The 16,404-nt window shown below is 53.4% G+C and overlaps 5 protein-coding genes across 5 annotated transcripts; 4 read left to right on the forward strand and 1 right to left on the reverse strand.

Annotated features, from left to right (window-relative positions):
* Positions 1 to 593: 593 nt before the first annotated feature.
* C8A04DRAFT_27710 (Metallo-dependent phosphatase-like protein) lies at positions 594 to 1,806 on the forward strand (the record flags this gene model as incomplete). Its single annotated transcript, XM_062780386.1, has 4 exons — positions 594 to 609; positions 700 to 933; positions 1,013 to 1,267; positions 1,340 to 1,806. The coding sequence occupies 4 exons, from the start codon at positions 594 to 596 to the stop codon at positions 1,804 to 1,806; spliced, it is 972 nt and encodes a 323-aa protein (XP_062637896.1).
* A 796-nt stretch (positions 1,807 to 2,602) lies between these two features.
* Positions 2,603 to 4,072, reverse strand: C8A04DRAFT_11398 (immunoglobulin E-set; the record flags this gene model as incomplete). Its single annotated transcript, XM_062776957.1, has 4 exons — positions 2,603 to 2,733; positions 2,806 to 2,854; positions 2,932 to 3,423; positions 3,914 to 4,072. The coding sequence occupies 4 exons, from the start codon at positions 4,070 to 4,072 to the stop codon at positions 2,603 to 2,605; spliced, it is 831 nt and encodes a 276-aa protein (XP_062637897.1).
* Positions 4,073 to 6,131: 2,059 nt separating this feature from the next.
* On the forward strand, positions 6,132 to 7,596 carry C8A04DRAFT_36526 (uncharacterized protein; the record flags this gene model as incomplete). Its single annotated transcript, XM_062783556.1, has 3 exons — positions 6,132 to 6,195; positions 6,274 to 7,477; positions 7,551 to 7,596. 3 exons carry the CDS (start codon positions 6,132 to 6,134, stop codon positions 7,594 to 7,596), a joined length of 1,314 nt encoding a protein of 437 aa, XP_062637898.1.
* A 1,213-nt stretch (positions 7,597 to 8,809) lies between these two features.
* C8A04DRAFT_27713 (NAD binding domain of 6-phosphogluconate dehydrogenase-domain-containing protein) lies at positions 8,810 to 10,162 on the forward strand (the record flags this gene model as incomplete). The annotated part of the gene is made up of 3 exons (XM_062780387.1): positions 8,810 to 8,923; positions 8,996 to 9,169; positions 9,407 to 10,162. The coding sequence occupies 3 exons, from the start codon at positions 8,810 to 8,812 to the stop codon at positions 10,160 to 10,162; spliced, it is 1,044 nt and encodes a 347-aa protein (XP_062637899.1).
* Positions 10,163 to 11,469: 1,307 nt separating this feature from the next.
* On the forward strand, positions 11,470 to 12,879 carry C8A04DRAFT_36528 (RTA1 like protein-domain-containing protein; the record flags this gene model as incomplete). The annotated part of the gene is made up of 5 exons (XM_062783557.1): positions 11,470 to 11,740; positions 11,888 to 12,266; positions 12,345 to 12,464; positions 12,518 to 12,592; positions 12,669 to 12,879. 5 exons carry the CDS (start codon positions 11,470 to 11,472, stop codon positions 12,877 to 12,879), a joined length of 1,056 nt encoding a protein of 351 aa, XP_062637900.1.
* Positions 12,880 to 16,404: the final 3,525 nt, after the last annotated feature.

Here is a 16,404-nt window from a genome sequence, read left to right on the forward strand (position 1 = left end):
AAGACAAAAAGAAAAAACCAAAAAAAAAATTGAAAGAAGACAAAAAAGAATAAATCAATCAAAATTTACCAAGATTTGATCGAATGTTAATGGATTGGACTTGATCTATCTGTTTGAGTGTGCCGCTTTTTTTGGCCACAGCGAGGCCCCTCAGTGGAAGAATCGCCTGCCGAAGTTAGTCCGGCCCAACCACAAGGGATTGAAGCGTTGAAAGCAACGCTGCAGAGCGACAGCCAGGCCGACTCGACAGGACGGGAGTGCTGACCAGGAGCGCGCCCCTCGACGACCACCACCCAGGCTCTCCGTCCGCCAACCACCCGTCGAGGCTTACCATCCTTCGATCTCCTCCTTAGCCTGACATCAAGGAAAATATCACTTTTATTCGACCGATGCTGTAATGCCCGCTAAGACAACAGTGCCAGGCCCTTTTTACTCTATGTGACGCCCAACCCTGGCGAATATGTTGATTCGCAGACTTCCACTCCCCACCGTTGGCATCGCTCAAACCGGGAGTCGCAGTCCTCCCCTTTGCGGATCTTGATCATATCTACCCACTCTTTCTTTCCTTCCACCACGTCTAACTACTTTCAAAGATGCCGGGCCTCCCTTGTGAGTAGCCCCAGGGGCATCTGCGCAACCGCGCCCCGCGCCGCTCATGCGCCGGAAGCAGACGAGCATAGCTGACACCTTTTGGCCTAGCTTCCGTGGACCTTGACGAGTGCATCTCTCGCCTCTATAAAAAAGAGCTTCTTGCAGAATCAGTAATCGAAGCGATATGCGCCAAGACAAAGGAGCTGTTGATGCGCGAGAGCAATGTCGTCCACGTTCGCGCGCCTGTCACTGTCGTGGGCGATATCCACGGGCAGTTTTACGATTTAATAGAAATATTCAAGATCGGCGGCTGGTGTCCGGACACCAATTATTTATTTCTCGGTTAGTAACTTTGTTTGGCTCGAAGACAAATTCATCCCAAATCCTTGGAAACCCCAAATTAATAACGGCTTTTCTCCAGGCGACTATGTCGACCGAGGCATGTTCAGCGTCGAAACCATTTCCCTCCTCGTCTGTCTTAAGTTGAGATACCCAAACCGCGTACATCTGATTCGGGGGAACCACGAGTCACGGGGCGTTACCCAATCATACGGCTTTTATACCGAGTGCTCTCGCAAATATGGGAATGCCAATGTCTGGCACTACTTTACGGATATGTTCGACTTTTTGACTCTGAGCGTGGTTATCAACGACCAAATCTTCTGTGTCCATGGAGGTATGGTCACCTTCATCCCTCCCTCTCCCACTGTATTCCCGGGGCCAAACTAACCCAGCTCTCCCCTTACAGGCCTCTCACCCTCCATCCACTCCATCGATCAGATCAAAATCATCGACCGCTTCCGTGAGATTCCACACGAAGGCCCCATGGCCGATTTAGTCTGGTCAGACCCAGACCCAGAGCGCGATGAGTTCTCCCTTTCGCCCCGCGGCGCAGGTTATACGTTCGGGGCGCAAGTCGTGAAGAAATTCCTCGCGGTCAACAACATGAACCATATTTTGCGCGCGCATCAACTCTGTCAGGAAGGCTTCCAGGTGCTGTACGACGATCGGCTGAGCACAGTATGGAGCGCCCCGAATTACTGCTACCGCTGTGGAAACATGGCTAGCGTCCTCGAAGTCAGTGACACAGGCGAGCGCTTCTTCAACGTGTTTTCCGCGGCGCCCGAGAATGACCAAGTCAAGGACGCGCAGATGAACGGAGGTGGCGGGGATAAGGGTAATGATCCAGGCGCGTTGCCGGACTACTTCTTGTAGGTGGTTACCTATCTGGGTGGCTCGGCCCGAGACGAAACCGTGACGGAAGCGATCTTTAGCCAGGTATGGAGAAGGCAACCATATAATAGAAGCGGTGCAAATTGTTGGAGTTAGATGGGTGTTTGTTCCAGTTCTTGGAACCATAGATTATGATACCAAAACATGTCTCCAATTTTGATTTCTCTCTTTGAATCCCATTCACCTAGAATCTGCACCGTATGCCACCGCACTACCTCCATCTATCATCTCTCCTACAGCACTAGTTTTGCTCGAAATTTTGATAAACTAGCTATGGTAAATGTGTGACTTCAAAGAACGCACGCCACATGCCGAGCTTTACGAAATCACTAGAATCGAGGCTAATCGGGACCTTCCGGGCCCATAGCAAACACGGGTAATTTCGGGTTACTTGGGTAGTTTCGCGGCCCATTAAGCTGTAACTACTTAGCCCAACCTCGATTTCCCTGTCCCTATTCCTTGTCTGGCTTTTACATTTATGACGCCCAGAAATACATTACTGACAACGGCAACACAACTTCTCCCCATTGATCTCTATCCCCAAGACCCAACGAAGGTCCCTCTTTTGAGACCCATTCCTCCCAGCTGCTTTCCCTCAAGACCTAGGTATCTGATAGAAAGACCGGAAACTCGGACCAGACTGAACATGCGTCTGCGAAAAGATGCCAGGGTACAACTGGCCGCGGCCTCTTTTCGCAGGTTGGCCGCATATGTCGGTTGGGACCAGGATGTTGCACGCGGAGGAAATGGCGGGTAGTGGATAGGTCCAAGGGCTTGATCACCAGTCCTTGTCGATCTCAAAGGCCCAGTCGAACTCCAAATGGGTCTTCTTGTCGTCGTCGACAAAGCTAGAGCTGGCGGTGTAGCTTCCACGGGCGGCCCAGCCTGAGGGGGCGGTCTCCTCTTGGACTAGAAAATCGGTTTAGTCAGTCTCGGTAAATCAAGTTAAAAGTAACATGTTTGTTAGCCGGGCGTAGTTACATTTCTTGCTGTAGATGGGTTGTTTGGCGGTGTTGGGAGCATAACTGCCCTAGACAAGATGTTAACGAATTATCTTGAGTTTTTCTCTTTGTCTCTTCCGACGTGTCATGTTGCGAGTTAACTTACAATCATTTCGCTAGACTTGCCAACACGGATGCCCTTGCGCTTGACGGCCTGGACGTAGTGCAGACCGCTGAGAATCTCGTGCTGGACCTTGAACTGGGCGGTCATGGTGAAGCTGGCACCTTCCTTGATCTTGAACGGATGCTTCTTGAGGGTCTCAACACTGCCCGGGGCAGAGAGGTCAATGACGACGGGGGCTCGGCCAGGGGAATCCATGGTGAGCGACTGGATGATGCACACACGCGGGTCATTGGGGTCCGAAAGGTCGTCGGCAGCCAGGCCGAGCGACTCCTTGTAGCGCTGGAGGGACTCGTCGCCCTCATCTGACACGCAACCGCTGTTAGTGCCATTCGAATCTTCTTCCTCGTCCCCATCGTCCTTGGGGACGTTGAATGGGTAGGGTGAGCGGCAGCGGGGCGGCCCGGCGGACCGGGTGCCACCCTGTGACGCGGCATTGGCCCTGAAAGCCACCATGTCGGGCTCAATGAAGCTGATCTTGCGGCCGGAACTCATGGTGTTTCAAGCCTGGTAACCCGGTTCCGTGCAGTTGGACGGCGGTTGCGGGGCAGCGGGGACAAGGATGTGAAGACGAGGGTAAAGAATGTGATAGGTGATAGGTGCGCCAGTTCAAAGGAGTGTGTTCACGATCTGATATCGCGTGGTTGGCTTAAGGGCAGAACAGAGGATGAAGAAAAAGAGGCAAGGAGAAGAAGATGGGCAGGCAGGAATTGGTTTGCAGCCAAGTGTGGCAGGAAAGCTAGGCCGTGCTTTGGAAAAAAAAATGAACAACGCTTCCCGATAAGAAGAACGCATTGTGACTTGGGATGAAGTTGTGATAACCCTCCACCGGAGGGAAGGAGGGCAAGCGAGAAAGAGTGCGCATCACCGGCCATTTCCTGCTACATCGTCTCTAATCACCAGGCGGACCACGCAGCACTTGTCTGACCGCAATCGGCGCAAGGTCCTATTTCTGACGGCGATAAACCCTTAAAAAGACAGAGATGGACAGAGAGAAAGAAATTTGTAGCAAGGTTTGGTTCTGTAACTTACCCATTTTCTGGTATTCAGCCAAGGTCTGCTTGGGTTGGGAGAGCTTGTAGCCGGCCGTGTTCTCCGGCAGCATATCATCTTCTTGAGGGGCCATCGTGGGCGGTATTGGATCGGTACAGTGCCGTTGATTCTAGAAGCAGAACACTCAAAGTTGAAATTAGGGTTGCTGATGGCGACCGCAGGTGACAACACGAGGGATGAAGCTTATTTATTTGGGCGGTGATGGGCGATGAGGGGTGGTTAATGGAGGGGTCTTTGGGCCATCACCCCCTGGCCAACCAGCGGCGCGGTTGGTGGGGTTCTGGCCGGGCCGGCCCACCCTTGATTCAGTCTCGGCTGTGCATCATTGGACCGTCGCAGATCTGGAACATCGCCAGCGAAAAGGGGGAGCTTGAGCAGAGCGGTGTTCGCCAACGCTGGCCCCAGCGGCGAGACACTTGTGAACTTCCCTCTCCCAGCCCCCGCCGCCCCAAGGCCCGCTCAAACAGTCGGTCGCCGACTTTGAAACAGACGAATGGGCATCTTCAACGTTCCCAACTCCAAACTTCCAGGGTCCGATCGGTGTGTTTAGACTCTGAGAACTGGGCCGAAAGTCGACCGCAACGTGTGCAAAAGGCGGCCCCTCAAGTAGTGTGGTGATGGTAACAAAGCTGCATCATTCAGGGAATAAGGTCTGATATTCGCCGCGGAGGGCTTACTCTGGGGGCTCTAGAAAAGGTTGTGAGCACGCACTATTCATACAACCAGTATACATAGTAACTAGTACGCGCACGGCAATATCCTTGATATTCGCGGTGTCTCTCGACGGGAGAAAATCCGGGACAACAACCGGACCTGCGAGGGTCGGGGTTCGGTTTTAGGCCTTCCTCCTCGTTTGGTGGCGGACCGTCTCCAGGTGGGCACAGAGGAACCCGAATTGGTTCACCGCTGATTTCCAAAAGAGGTTTGTTGTTCGAGGAAAGCGAACCTATCCGGGACGACTGTTTTTCCGTCCTCAAAGGGAGCTGGGCTTCCATCCATGTTGCGGATACATGAACCAAGCTTTTCAGGAACCAGGACAACCCTCGACAAGTGAGCATGGGAACGGCCATGGAAACACATGTTCCCCGGACTGCATTCGTACTGCACCCGACTATAACGAGAGGGAGCGCCGACAAGGCTTGGGGACCACCGAACCCGAGGCCCCCCTTGATGGTGGGAAGACGTGGCAGCCAAAGCACCACCAGGCCGGCCAGCTGGTGCCCAATCAACAGACAAATACAGCACACAGTAGGAACGTCGGGAGAAGTGACGGATGGTCGTCCGCCGCGGAGCGCGGCTAACGGGAAGCAAACTTGGAACCGTGAGTTCACCAGCTGGACCATCGGAAACAACATTGTCTGTATCAAACTTGGCGTTGCAGCCCCGGAAACTAACGTTAAGTGTGCGGGAGACGGTGCTCCATTCACGACCCAAGAACAACCTGAGTTCCTTCTGGCAGTTGTGATCTGCCCCCGCCCCCTTCCCTTGAAGAAGCCAGCCTGCGGGTGACAGCCTGACGGGTCCTGAACTTTCCCCCTTCTTTGGAGGTGTGGAGCAGAAAATGATGAGCTTCGCTGCCCAATCGGTGGCTCGCGGCCGACCACCCCGCTGACAGTTGTGGTCCGTGCCCTTCCGCCCAACACGCGAGCGAGCTGGGGACCCAGCGTTCCCCACAACTCGAGTCGCGCGCGTTGCTGAGCTCCTCATTGGGACACCAGGGCCCCTACCACGGAAGCCCCAGATTCCTTCTCTCAATCTGTCAACCCCCCAGAACAGATTGCAGATTGCGCCCTCGCCCCAGGACAAAATCATCAATCGCATCGCGAGTTTTGCGGGCATCGGTGTCGCCTGCGCTGCTGTTGTAACTTTCTATCGTTCGTCTTCCACACGACGCATATTTATCTAAGACTTATTACATCACTCTTTTGCCCTCCGCTGCGCTTTTCACGGCCATTGCTCGCGACAACGACCTAGCACGAAGGCCCCTGCGGCTCTGCGCAAAAGATTTCTCTCGTCGCGCTCCCCCTCGCGAGAAATCTTCCCAAGAACGCGTTTTTCGAAGCAATCGATTCGCGCAACCGGATTCCGTTTCAAAAACCCCCATCATATAAAATAAATTATCGTCAATCACCATGGCGCCGACCAGATTACTCCCAGAACGCCACAACCCTCTTTTGACTGAGGATGTGCCGAGTCGTACGTTGCAGTTACCCCATCATGTCGTCACAGGCTGCCCCGGAAATCCAACTTGAATTAACTGACCTCTTGCAATAGATAGTGAGCTAGTTAGCCGCCGTCGCCTTGGGCAGACTCAGTTGACAGCGCGTATGGTTACTGCCGTTCCTGCCACGGAGCTTGACACGTCGGCTCTCGGCGCGTTCGACTATGCGCACCTGCGCGCTCCGCTGCCCAAAGGCATCGTGTCTGGCATCTTTAAATCATCACCCCCGAGCTACTTCTTGATGCGCCGCAGCCAGGATGGCTTCGTGTCGGCCACCGGCATGTTCAAGGCCACATTCCCGTATGCGGCGCAAGAGGAAGAAGAGGCAGAGCGGAAATACATCAAGTCGCTCTCCTCGACGAGCCACGAAGAGACGGCCGGCAACGTCTGGATTCCGCCTGAGCAGGCTCTCCTCCTTGCTGAGGAGTACAAGATTGTGCCATGGGTCCTCGCATTGCTCGACCCGGCCGACATCGCGCCCACTGCCAACACAGACAGCGGCCCGCCCAAGAACATCAGTGCGCCGCCCAAGTTCTTCTCCGGCCAGCCGACCCTTGTACCGCCCACCCCCCGTCGCAGCCGCCGCTCCGCGAGCCCGACCAAGTCTGTCGCCAGCAAGCGCGCAACCGCTAGCCCACGGAAGCGCCGCACAGCGCCATCCCAGGCGTCTGTCGTGACCGAAAGCTTCACAAGCACCACCGATTCCCTTGCGCCCACTCTCGTCAACGGCGAAACCCCGTACGAATCGCAGGTGTCGACTGTTTCTACCTCAAGGATCACCAAGATTGGTGAGACGTCCGAGGCTGACCTCAAGATTGAGTCGATCGAGAAAGAGCCCGCCGTCGTCCTCGCGCCTGTCGAGGAGGAGCCAAAGATCAAGGTTCACATCGACCAGGACCTCAAGCTAGACAAGGATGGCGAGGAAGTAAAACACACCAAGGTCGAAGTAGAGGTGCCTCTTCTCGGAGAACTCCCGTCGCCGGACGATGCCGCCAAGATGGTTGCTGATGCCAAGGCTATGGTTGAAGCTGCTGTCAAGGCAGAGAACGAAGCCAACGCTGGTGCGGCTTCGAGCAGCAAGGGCAAGCGGAAAGCCGACGACATCGCTCAGGATGAAGACGGCGAAGAGAATACGGAGGAGGCCGCTGAGCCCCCCAGGGCCAAGAAGGTCAAGACGGAGGCCGAGATTCGCAAAGAGAAGATTCGGAAGCGGGCTTACTTTGGCCTTACCGCCACGGTTGCTGTCGGAGCTATTGGGTAAGTGGATTTATTGACCCAACCTTCTCCTGGGAGCGATTCAGGAACCAAGATGTTGACGTTTTGTTTGCAGCGCACTCGTCCCGATACTTACGCCGTATGTTATGAACGTTCTATAATCACTTGACGATACTCGTCGTGTCACCTTCCGGACGATGACGGTCATAACTGGCTATGTGCTCGGAGGGCCCGCGGCTTCCCCGGTTTTTACCCTCACCAGTCTTGAGAAAACAGCATCGGTATGGGATGGGTGGATTTTTCCCAATTTTGCACATGCTTTTTGTGTTTTATTCTTATATTTTTGTCCCTTTTCCATGCACATACCCCTCACGGTGGCGCCCCGCGGCGTTGCCGCTATCCAGACATACAGAGAAGGAAACATCAGCAACAGGCGGGGTGCTGAAAATGAAGAAGAGCCTCTCTCGTTGAAGGAAAACTCGAAGTCGGCTAACGGTAGTTATTATTTCTTGTCACATCGAGGATTGGCGTGTCGGGATAGTGAGAGATGTGGTTCGGGGGTTGGGGAACGGGCAGGGCGTTTCCGGTGATCAGATAATCCCAAATTATCCCCTTTGTAATGAACGGATCTGGGTCTTGCCAATCTTGAATGGCGACTTTTCAAGTTGTAATGCATCTCTAAACTACAAACGAAACATACTGTGATGCCATGACTGCCTCTTCGGATAGGTCGCTCATTCCTTCCACCACATGGCTATGAACGCAATTTAGGGTTAGGGATGGTAAATTACAACCTGACATGGTCTTTTTTCCCGTCTCGGGACAGCGCGTGAGCCCGGCAAGCCACCAAGCCCAATTAGGCTCATTTCCCTCGCCCACAAAACCCTTTCTTTTCCTCCTGCCGTTTGGCTCTCGTTTTCCCTTCCTCTCTTTTTTTTCTTGCCCGAACGGAAGGCTTTTCTTTACCACTGTGTTTCCGATGGAAACCAAACCTACTTTATACCCCCCTTAGTTTCCGGGGAACAAGGAAGAAGGGACGGGAGCTCCCGCCCCATCCCTCCGCAAAGTTCTTTCCACCCAATTTGTTTTTTACCCAATTGTGTCCTTGAGTGGATGATTATCATGCTCTCCGCATGCGTCCCTCGTCCGGTGACCCGCGGGGTGGTCCTTGTTTGGTCCCGCTACGCCCGGCAATGTGCGGCTTTCGGGGGAATCCCTCGGTAAACCCACCCCGCCCGCTTTCTGTCCCCCAGATCCCCAGATCCGGGTCGACAGCGCCAATGCCTTAGTGTCCTGCCGTGCGGCTCATCATCTTGACACCGATCACCGGGGGTAATAACCACTGCATTGGCAACAAGCACGATCGAACGAAACATGAAGAGCGCTGCCAGACTGTGTCAGAATGTTTACCGGCCGCGGCTGTGCAGGGCGTTCTCGTCCTCACCGCGGCGGCTGGATAACTATGCCTTCATTGGCTTAGGTCAGATGGTATGTTCATGTCGCCAGTTCAAGAATTCTTACGTAGAGTTAGGCTAATTGTATGTCGTGTTTGTGCTGTAGGGATACCAGATGGCACGCAACCTTCAAGCCAAGCTACCACCAACTGACACCGTCCGTGTGTTTGACATCAACAAGGCCGCTGTGGATAAATTGGTGCATGAGATGAAAACGCAGCAGGCCGGTGGTGCGGTTGGCGTAGCAGCTACGGATGCTGGCAATGCGGCTAAAGATGCGGTATGTTTTGAGCCTTTCTCTCTGTTTTTTTCTTCCCATGCTATGCTTTCTTTCGCTCGGTCGGTTTTTATGATGAGTTTGTTTAATCAATGACTCTGTTCTAAGTTGGGCCGGCTTGCCGACCTTCTCATGATTCTTGTTATACAACAAAAGCCAATCCTCTGAGAAACCACCGAGTGTCATGTCAAGTGTGGATGAGATGAGTGGTGAGAACTCTGAACTGACCGACCTCGGTAGGACACAGTAATCACCTGCCTACCGGAGCCGAAGCACGTCAAGGCAACATATGGTGATATTCTCTCCACGGTTGCCAAGTCGCAAAACGGACAGCCTTCCCCTCGGTCACAGCCGCGGTTATTCATCGACTGCTCGACGATTGATCCTACCTCGTCGCGCGCGGTCGCCGAGACCGTTTCTGCCGCGTTCCCTGGCGGTAGTGGCCACTTTGTCGACGCTCCCATGTCAGGCGGCGTTGTCGGGGCCACGGCGGGAACCCTCACCTTCATGCTCGGGGCGCAAGAGAACCTCTTCCCCCGGATCGAGCCGATCCTTCTACGGATGGGCAAACGCGTCCTTCATTGCGGGCCTCAGGGCGCGGGGCTCTCTGCCAAGCTCGCCAACAATTACCTCCTCGCGATCGAAAACATTGCGACCGCGGAAGCCATGAATCTCGGCGTCAAGTGGGGTCTTGACCCCAAGGTCCTCGCCAGTGTGATTAATGTCAGTACGGGCAAATGTTGGCCAAGCGAGGTCAACAACCCCGTACCGGGCGTGGTCGAAGCTGCGCCGGCGGGTCGGGACTACGCGGGCGGGTTTGGCATCGGCTTGATGAGGAAGGACCTACGGCTCGCGATACTCGCGGCCAAGGAGGCGGGCGCTGAGCTACCCTTGGCAGAGAAGGCATCGCGTGTGTATGAGGACGCCGAGGCGGAAGAAAGGTGTAAAGGCCGTGACTTTTCTGTCGTGTACCGGTGGTTGGGCGGGAAGGAGTAAGGTAGAGGCGCGCCTCACTAGCATTTAAATACATACTGCATCTCTGCAATATTTTCCATGTGCCGCGCCTCACACTCGCCTCAACCCTCCCGTCCCGTGTGCCGTTATCTGGGGAGGATGGACTGTACCAGGTCCTCTCCCCCTCTCCATCCACACCCTGCCGGTCGAGCACGCAAATGCAACCTTTCTCGGCGGGCAGGCCGCGATTGGTGGCTTTGTGTGGGCGCTCCTCAAAAGCCGTTACAGTTTTCCCTGTGCGCGTAGCATTGCATTTCGGATTTCCGAGACCGAGCAAATCGCTTGTGAAAAGTTCCCCAGTCCTACAAGTACGACCGCGCACCACATTGTTAGATGAGAGCAATTGATTTGATGAGGGGGCTCGGGGGGCACTGGGGGGTTCTCTTTCGCTGTTTTCTTTCCCGGCCATGCGCGCTGCGTCGGAGCATATCCTAAGAGCCAGGGGCAGTGAGTGATTCATGTAAGTGGAATTTGCGAACAACGGCACAAACAAAAACCTGCAGCACCTACGGATACATATGGTAACCCGTTCCTCTGTCGTTGCTCACCACGCGCTCTTCTCTCTGTCTGCGGGAGTTGGTGGTAGTTGTTTGTTATCTGTATTTGCCAACCGGTAAACTTGGTACAACCCTGGGGTGTGTGCTTATTCGGGATCGGATGCGGCAAAACGACGTTGCAACCTCCCACACACCTGGGCTTCCTCACCTTTCGGGCTTCTCGGAACCCGTCCTCTTGGAATCGAATCATTGTCCGTCGCCGAGATGGATTGACGGATGACATGTGTCGTTGTCAATGGGAACTTTTCGGATGACTGGTCGAGAGAGAAGTCTTGTCGTTCTTTTTCTTTCTTCTAGCTAATGCGGGAGGGCTTGGCGGGAGTTACATTGGATCGGGGATGACTTGAACTCTGCATCCTGTGGTGTGGGAGATGGATGCTAGGCCCTGTTGGCGTTGCATTGTGATAAACGGAAAGAAGGCGAAGTTTTCCGTGATGGGAGGAAGCAAGGGAGGAGGATGCCGGCGTTAAGAACCGGCTTGTGACCCCCCGCCATGGGGGACTGGGGGTGATTTTGTTCTTGTCGGCATTCGAATTCTCCAAGTAGTGTTTTTGGTTGTTTCTTCCGTTTCCCAGTTTGATCAGTTCTGTACTCACATCCGAGTCAGAACTCGTCCGACGACACACACGCCGCTTGCGGTCGGTCTGTTCTGGGGTTAAAACGGTGTCCTTTTGAACTCCGCCAAAGGACCAGTTCAACGATCCCGACATCAGAAGGCAAGAAACCGACAAAATGGGCATCGACCCGTCCATGTTCCCACCGGACTGGGACCAGGACGATATCGAAGACGCACTCGCCAATCACTACTACACTTGCACACAAGTCACCACCGATTGCCCCGTTGAGAACACTACTCTGGGATACTATCCAAACCGTGGGATCAACATTTTCTTTACTATTGGGTTTGCGTTTGCGACGGCGGCCGCGTTGAGTTTGGGAATCAAGAAAAGGACGTGGAGCTACTCGGGATTTATCGCGGCTGGGTGCGCGCTGGAACTCGCCGGTGGGTGGTGTTATTTTCTCCTATCCTCCCCAACGGCATCCCCAGCAATATGGGGACCAGAAGGATAAAGTGGACGGCAGGGCTAGACGCCTTTCTCACCGTGACGGGAGATGGGAACAAACAGTCGCAAAGGCTAACCAACACCAGGCTACGGTGCCCGTATTCCGCTGACTGACAACCCGTGGAACAACCATGCCTTCGAGACCCAGATCGTCGCTATCATCCTCGCCCCGACCCTTCTCTGCATCTCCGTCTACCTCACCCTCAAACATGTCTGCCTGGCTCTTAACCCGGCCTTGTCACGTGTCCGGCCTCGCCTGTACCCATTCATCTTCGTGCCCATGGACGTCTCTTGCCTCCTGGTCCAAGCTATTGGCGGATCGTTGGCTGCCAGCGGAGCGCGGACCAACTACGTGATGACACAGCACGGGAACAGATGTATTATTGCCGGTATTGTATTGCAAGTGGTGGTGTTGGGATTCTTTGGGATCACCGCGGGGGATTACTTGGTCAGGGTCAAGAAGTGGTGAGTCTTTTGGTTCATTCAGAGAAGGGATTTCTTTAGGCTTGATGGAAGACCACAGCAGACTGACAGGCTGAATAGGGTCAACTCACCCGAGGCCACCCCAGAGGCGCTCGCCATCTGGAAGGACAAGAAGTTCCGCCTGTTCGTGTATGCCGTTGGGGGAGCCTACACTGGTATCCTCATCCGGTGTATCTACCGGTAAGAATAGCTCCTTGTTCAACAAATCAGGGGGGATGCTAACGGGCTCACAGTATCGCCGAAATGGCTGGCGGTTGGGGCAACTATATCATGCAGGACGAACCCTCGTTTGTGGTGCTAGAAGGATTGTAAGCCTACCTACACTCCCTCCCTTTTCCTATTTGCCATTATCTCTCCCGAACAACGTACTCACTGAATCCAAAGCATGGTTCTTATCGCCGGCGTCCTCCTCGCAATTTCCAATCCCGGTTATTTGTTTCCACAAATGGCCGCCAACAAGTCCGCTTCCAACACAACCGACGATAGCGCCCAGAGCGCTGACAACGGTGATGCTGAGAAGCAGGCGCAGCCGGAGGGTCTTGGAACCCGCCGTCAAACGACGAGTGGGGATGAGTCCGCTTTTAGTGAAGGGTAGCTAAAAGAGCGGGCCCCGTCATCAGCGGTTGCAGTCAAGGGGAGTGAGACCGCTTAAAAGGCGACTTTGGCCTGGTTGGGAGATTTGATTGGGGGGTAAAACAAAAGGAAACACAAGCCCCAGACTCCACGATGTTCTAGGATAGGATTTAGGAAACGGATTTGTCGGCAATACTGACACTTGGATAAAACTCCTTTATTCCGTAATAGTTGACCCTTTGTTTCCCAGATGCTCAGGGGCATAGAGTTGGTCAAGTCCCACAATAATATCTATTCTTGTCTGGCGTTTTTCACCAAGCCATTTCATGCCTTGATGATATTTGACACCAGGGCCACTGACTACACGCATTGGGGTGTGAACAGGTATTGCTAACCTAGGTACCCTTAGGTCATACCATACCTCCATTTTCCACATTCTAGGGCTACTTAGATACTATCACTCAATGTTGGGACGAAAGGAAACACTGTAAGTTCATACTCCGTACTAACTAGATGGCACCAGAATTTGCATACCAATGTGAAACAGCTGGGCACATCTTTATATGATTATATCACACCTTTTTAATCATAGAGTGTTCCTACGTTATCAGGCGTGCTCAGCATCCGCCCTGGGATGGGGACACACGAACGCGAGAACACCATGCGCGAGTGGAGTCCCGATAGCGCCAGATTCGACGTCCTGGTGTTGAACTCCTCTATCTCTAGTTCAGGATTGAACTGTCATCTGTGCTGCTCGACCGGCATAGCCATCGGGTTTGTCAGGAACGCAGTGACACACGTGCAGATCATGGGTCAACGTCTTTTTTTTCTTGGTATTCTGGAGATTCCTGAAAATTTTACATTGTGATCTTTGTGTATATTATCCGAAATAAAACAAGAGAGAAAGAGGCAGGACAGAAATCAAAATGGGACAGAAGACAAGAGAACTCTTAGATGTCGCCGTTCGATTCGCACCCTTTCAAGGCTCGAGCAGGATCTCATCACACATGGCCCTTCCTTGGACAGTGACGTCTGAGCATTGTCGGATTTAGGTGTTTTGTTAAATATGGGTTTCATAGTTTCTCTTTGTTGACGCTGACAACTTGGTGCGTTATTGTGAATTTAGATATCTACAACAACAAACACAGAAACTCACGGAAGTATCATTTTGTCGCATCTCCAGCCGCATAACTAGCCGCATACCGCATCGCGACTAAGGGGTGATAGGGTTCACAACTATTTCTTGGGCCCACGAGGAAGCCATTATGGAAAACACAAACACAAAACCACGAAAGCCACGAGCATCAGTCACCTCAAACAGCCCACCACCCATTCTCTCAACCACAAACAACGCTCGGAACAGATTCACAGCAACACGCAGTCACTGACAGAATGCAAGTCTTTTCCGCCTTTGTTCAACGTATTTCGCAACGAGGGTTTGAACGCTAACATTTCCACCCTCATTAGGCCGAAAGTTTCGATCAGGCACCTTCTTTGCTGTTGGCGATGCCCCAGAGACAGCCATCACGACGCTGACCCCAACGCCAGTGATCGTGCTAATAGCAGCGAAATACCCAACCCCGCCGCTACCGTGAACACCATCACCGCGAGCGCCACAGCCAACAGTACTGCTGGCTTGACTCACACCAGCAACACAACCAACGCTAGAGTCCCTCCTCAGGGGCCCGTTCCCGGCCCCCTACCCGGAATCCGCCCTCACTTCTCAACCGAACAATTCCATCGGCAGTTCTGGTCCGCCCAGCCCGATCCCCGTGGCCCGCTGCCGGCTGATCTGCTCCCGCTTATCTACCACAGCAACAGCACGGGCAGCCACATCGCAGCCCCTTACCACCACTTCTCTCGCCGCGACCATCACCGCCCTCATGCTCATCACACTGGCGCACAGGACCAGCACGCTGGAATGCACCGCCGCGTTCGGTCCGCGAACATCGCCAACCATATCCCGGTCCAGCCGCCCACGATGCTGCACCGACGCAGCGGGGACCGGGATCCCGCTGCGGGGTCGGCCGTGACTTCGCCCCAGCTTCGCAATGTGCAAAATACTCGTCGAACCCACGTCCCCAACCGCTCACTTCCGTCAAGGGGCCGACCGAGCCAGCACGGTCTGATTGCCGATAGTTGGTCCAGGGAGGAGGGCTGCTCTGACGGCAGGCGTCTTCATGCTGAGGAGAATGGGGGCGGGAGCAGGGAAGAGGACAAGAGTTGTGAGGACAAGGATGAGGAGCGACATGCGACGGAACAGGTGGGGACTGGAGACTTTGGGGCTGTTGCTGAGACTGGGAAGGTTAGGGAAGAAGAGGTGAAATATGAGGAGCGGGATGAAGATGGGACGGGAGGAGAGCTTACAGATTAGAACGTTGAAGATGTGATTAGGGAAGGAAGTTCCGAGCGGGGGAAGTCTAAGGATACTTTAGGGGGTAGTGGAGAGGAGAGAGTTGGAGACAGACAGATCATAGTCGCCGTGAGGGGGCTTCACAAACTAGGAAAGGTCAAGATACCTGACCAAAAAATAGACTACAAGACTACGAAAGATGACGGGAACGGGTGGAAAGCCCGTTGGTGTTACAAGATTAAGGTAATAATACGGTGAACTAATATCGGACTAACGGCATTTGGAGAATTCGAGAACCGGTCATGAGACGGGATTCAATACGCTCTTCTTGCTGTAGGTGCTGGTTTCCTCCTTCTAGTCTCATTTATTTTACTTTAAATTACCTGAACCTTATAACATCACCGCATACCTAGTATGCGGCGCTACTGCATGTCATGCTCAACAAATCGTGTTGCGTTGTTTTCAAAAAAATTAGTATCACACTCCAAATACTTTGTATTTTCAATTTGCCAATAATTAAACGGTGGGAAGTACCAGATATGCATTCTCTCCCTGTCAAGTCGAGATTGAGGGATTGGCACCAGATGTCCCGCGGAATAAGAATGCTGGGACCGTGCAATTGCCAACGCAACAACATGGATGACATCCCCGATTGGGTGCCTTTTTCAACAATTTCGGTCGGGTTCTAGTGTACTTCATATGCCTCGCTTATTTCCAACCTCCCCTTTTTCTAGTTTGTCCAACATACGAAGTACCCTGTACTCCGTACCTCTTAGCCGATGGCTTGGCTCCTGGGCTTCCCAAATCCTCACCGATACTGGACAGCCCTTATGACTTTGGCTTCTCGATCAAAATTTCAGAACCTGTAACTATCTATTTCGAACCGATGGAAAGGGATTGGTTGGCTGCTGGTGGCTTCGTTTGGGATGGCTTCAAGTACCTCTTCACCGCTCCTTTTTACCTTGATCAAGAAGAGAGATTCCGGTATTTTTGTGATAAACTGGGGTATCCGCCTTTTTGACTGATCCTGTCAACGCCCTTTCTTGCATGAGATCGATGCACGATGGAAGATCGGAATCCCCCCTGAGTGTTTTGGTTTTGCCGTTTTAGGTGGTAGTCCCGGCAATGAGCCGTGTGGGTGGGAGGTTGCTCAGGGCACTTGTTGAGGAATGCTTGAATGGTGATTGGCTAGTC

Source organism: Dichotomopilus funicola (genome assembly GCF_033296635.1).
Source record: "Dichotomopilus funicola strain CBS 141.50 unplaced genomic scaffold C8A04scaffold_23, whole genome shotgun sequence".
In the NCBI taxonomy this organism is placed as follows: Eukaryota; Fungi; Ascomycota; class Sordariomycetes; order Sordariales; family Chaetomiaceae; genus Dichotomopilus; species Dichotomopilus funicola.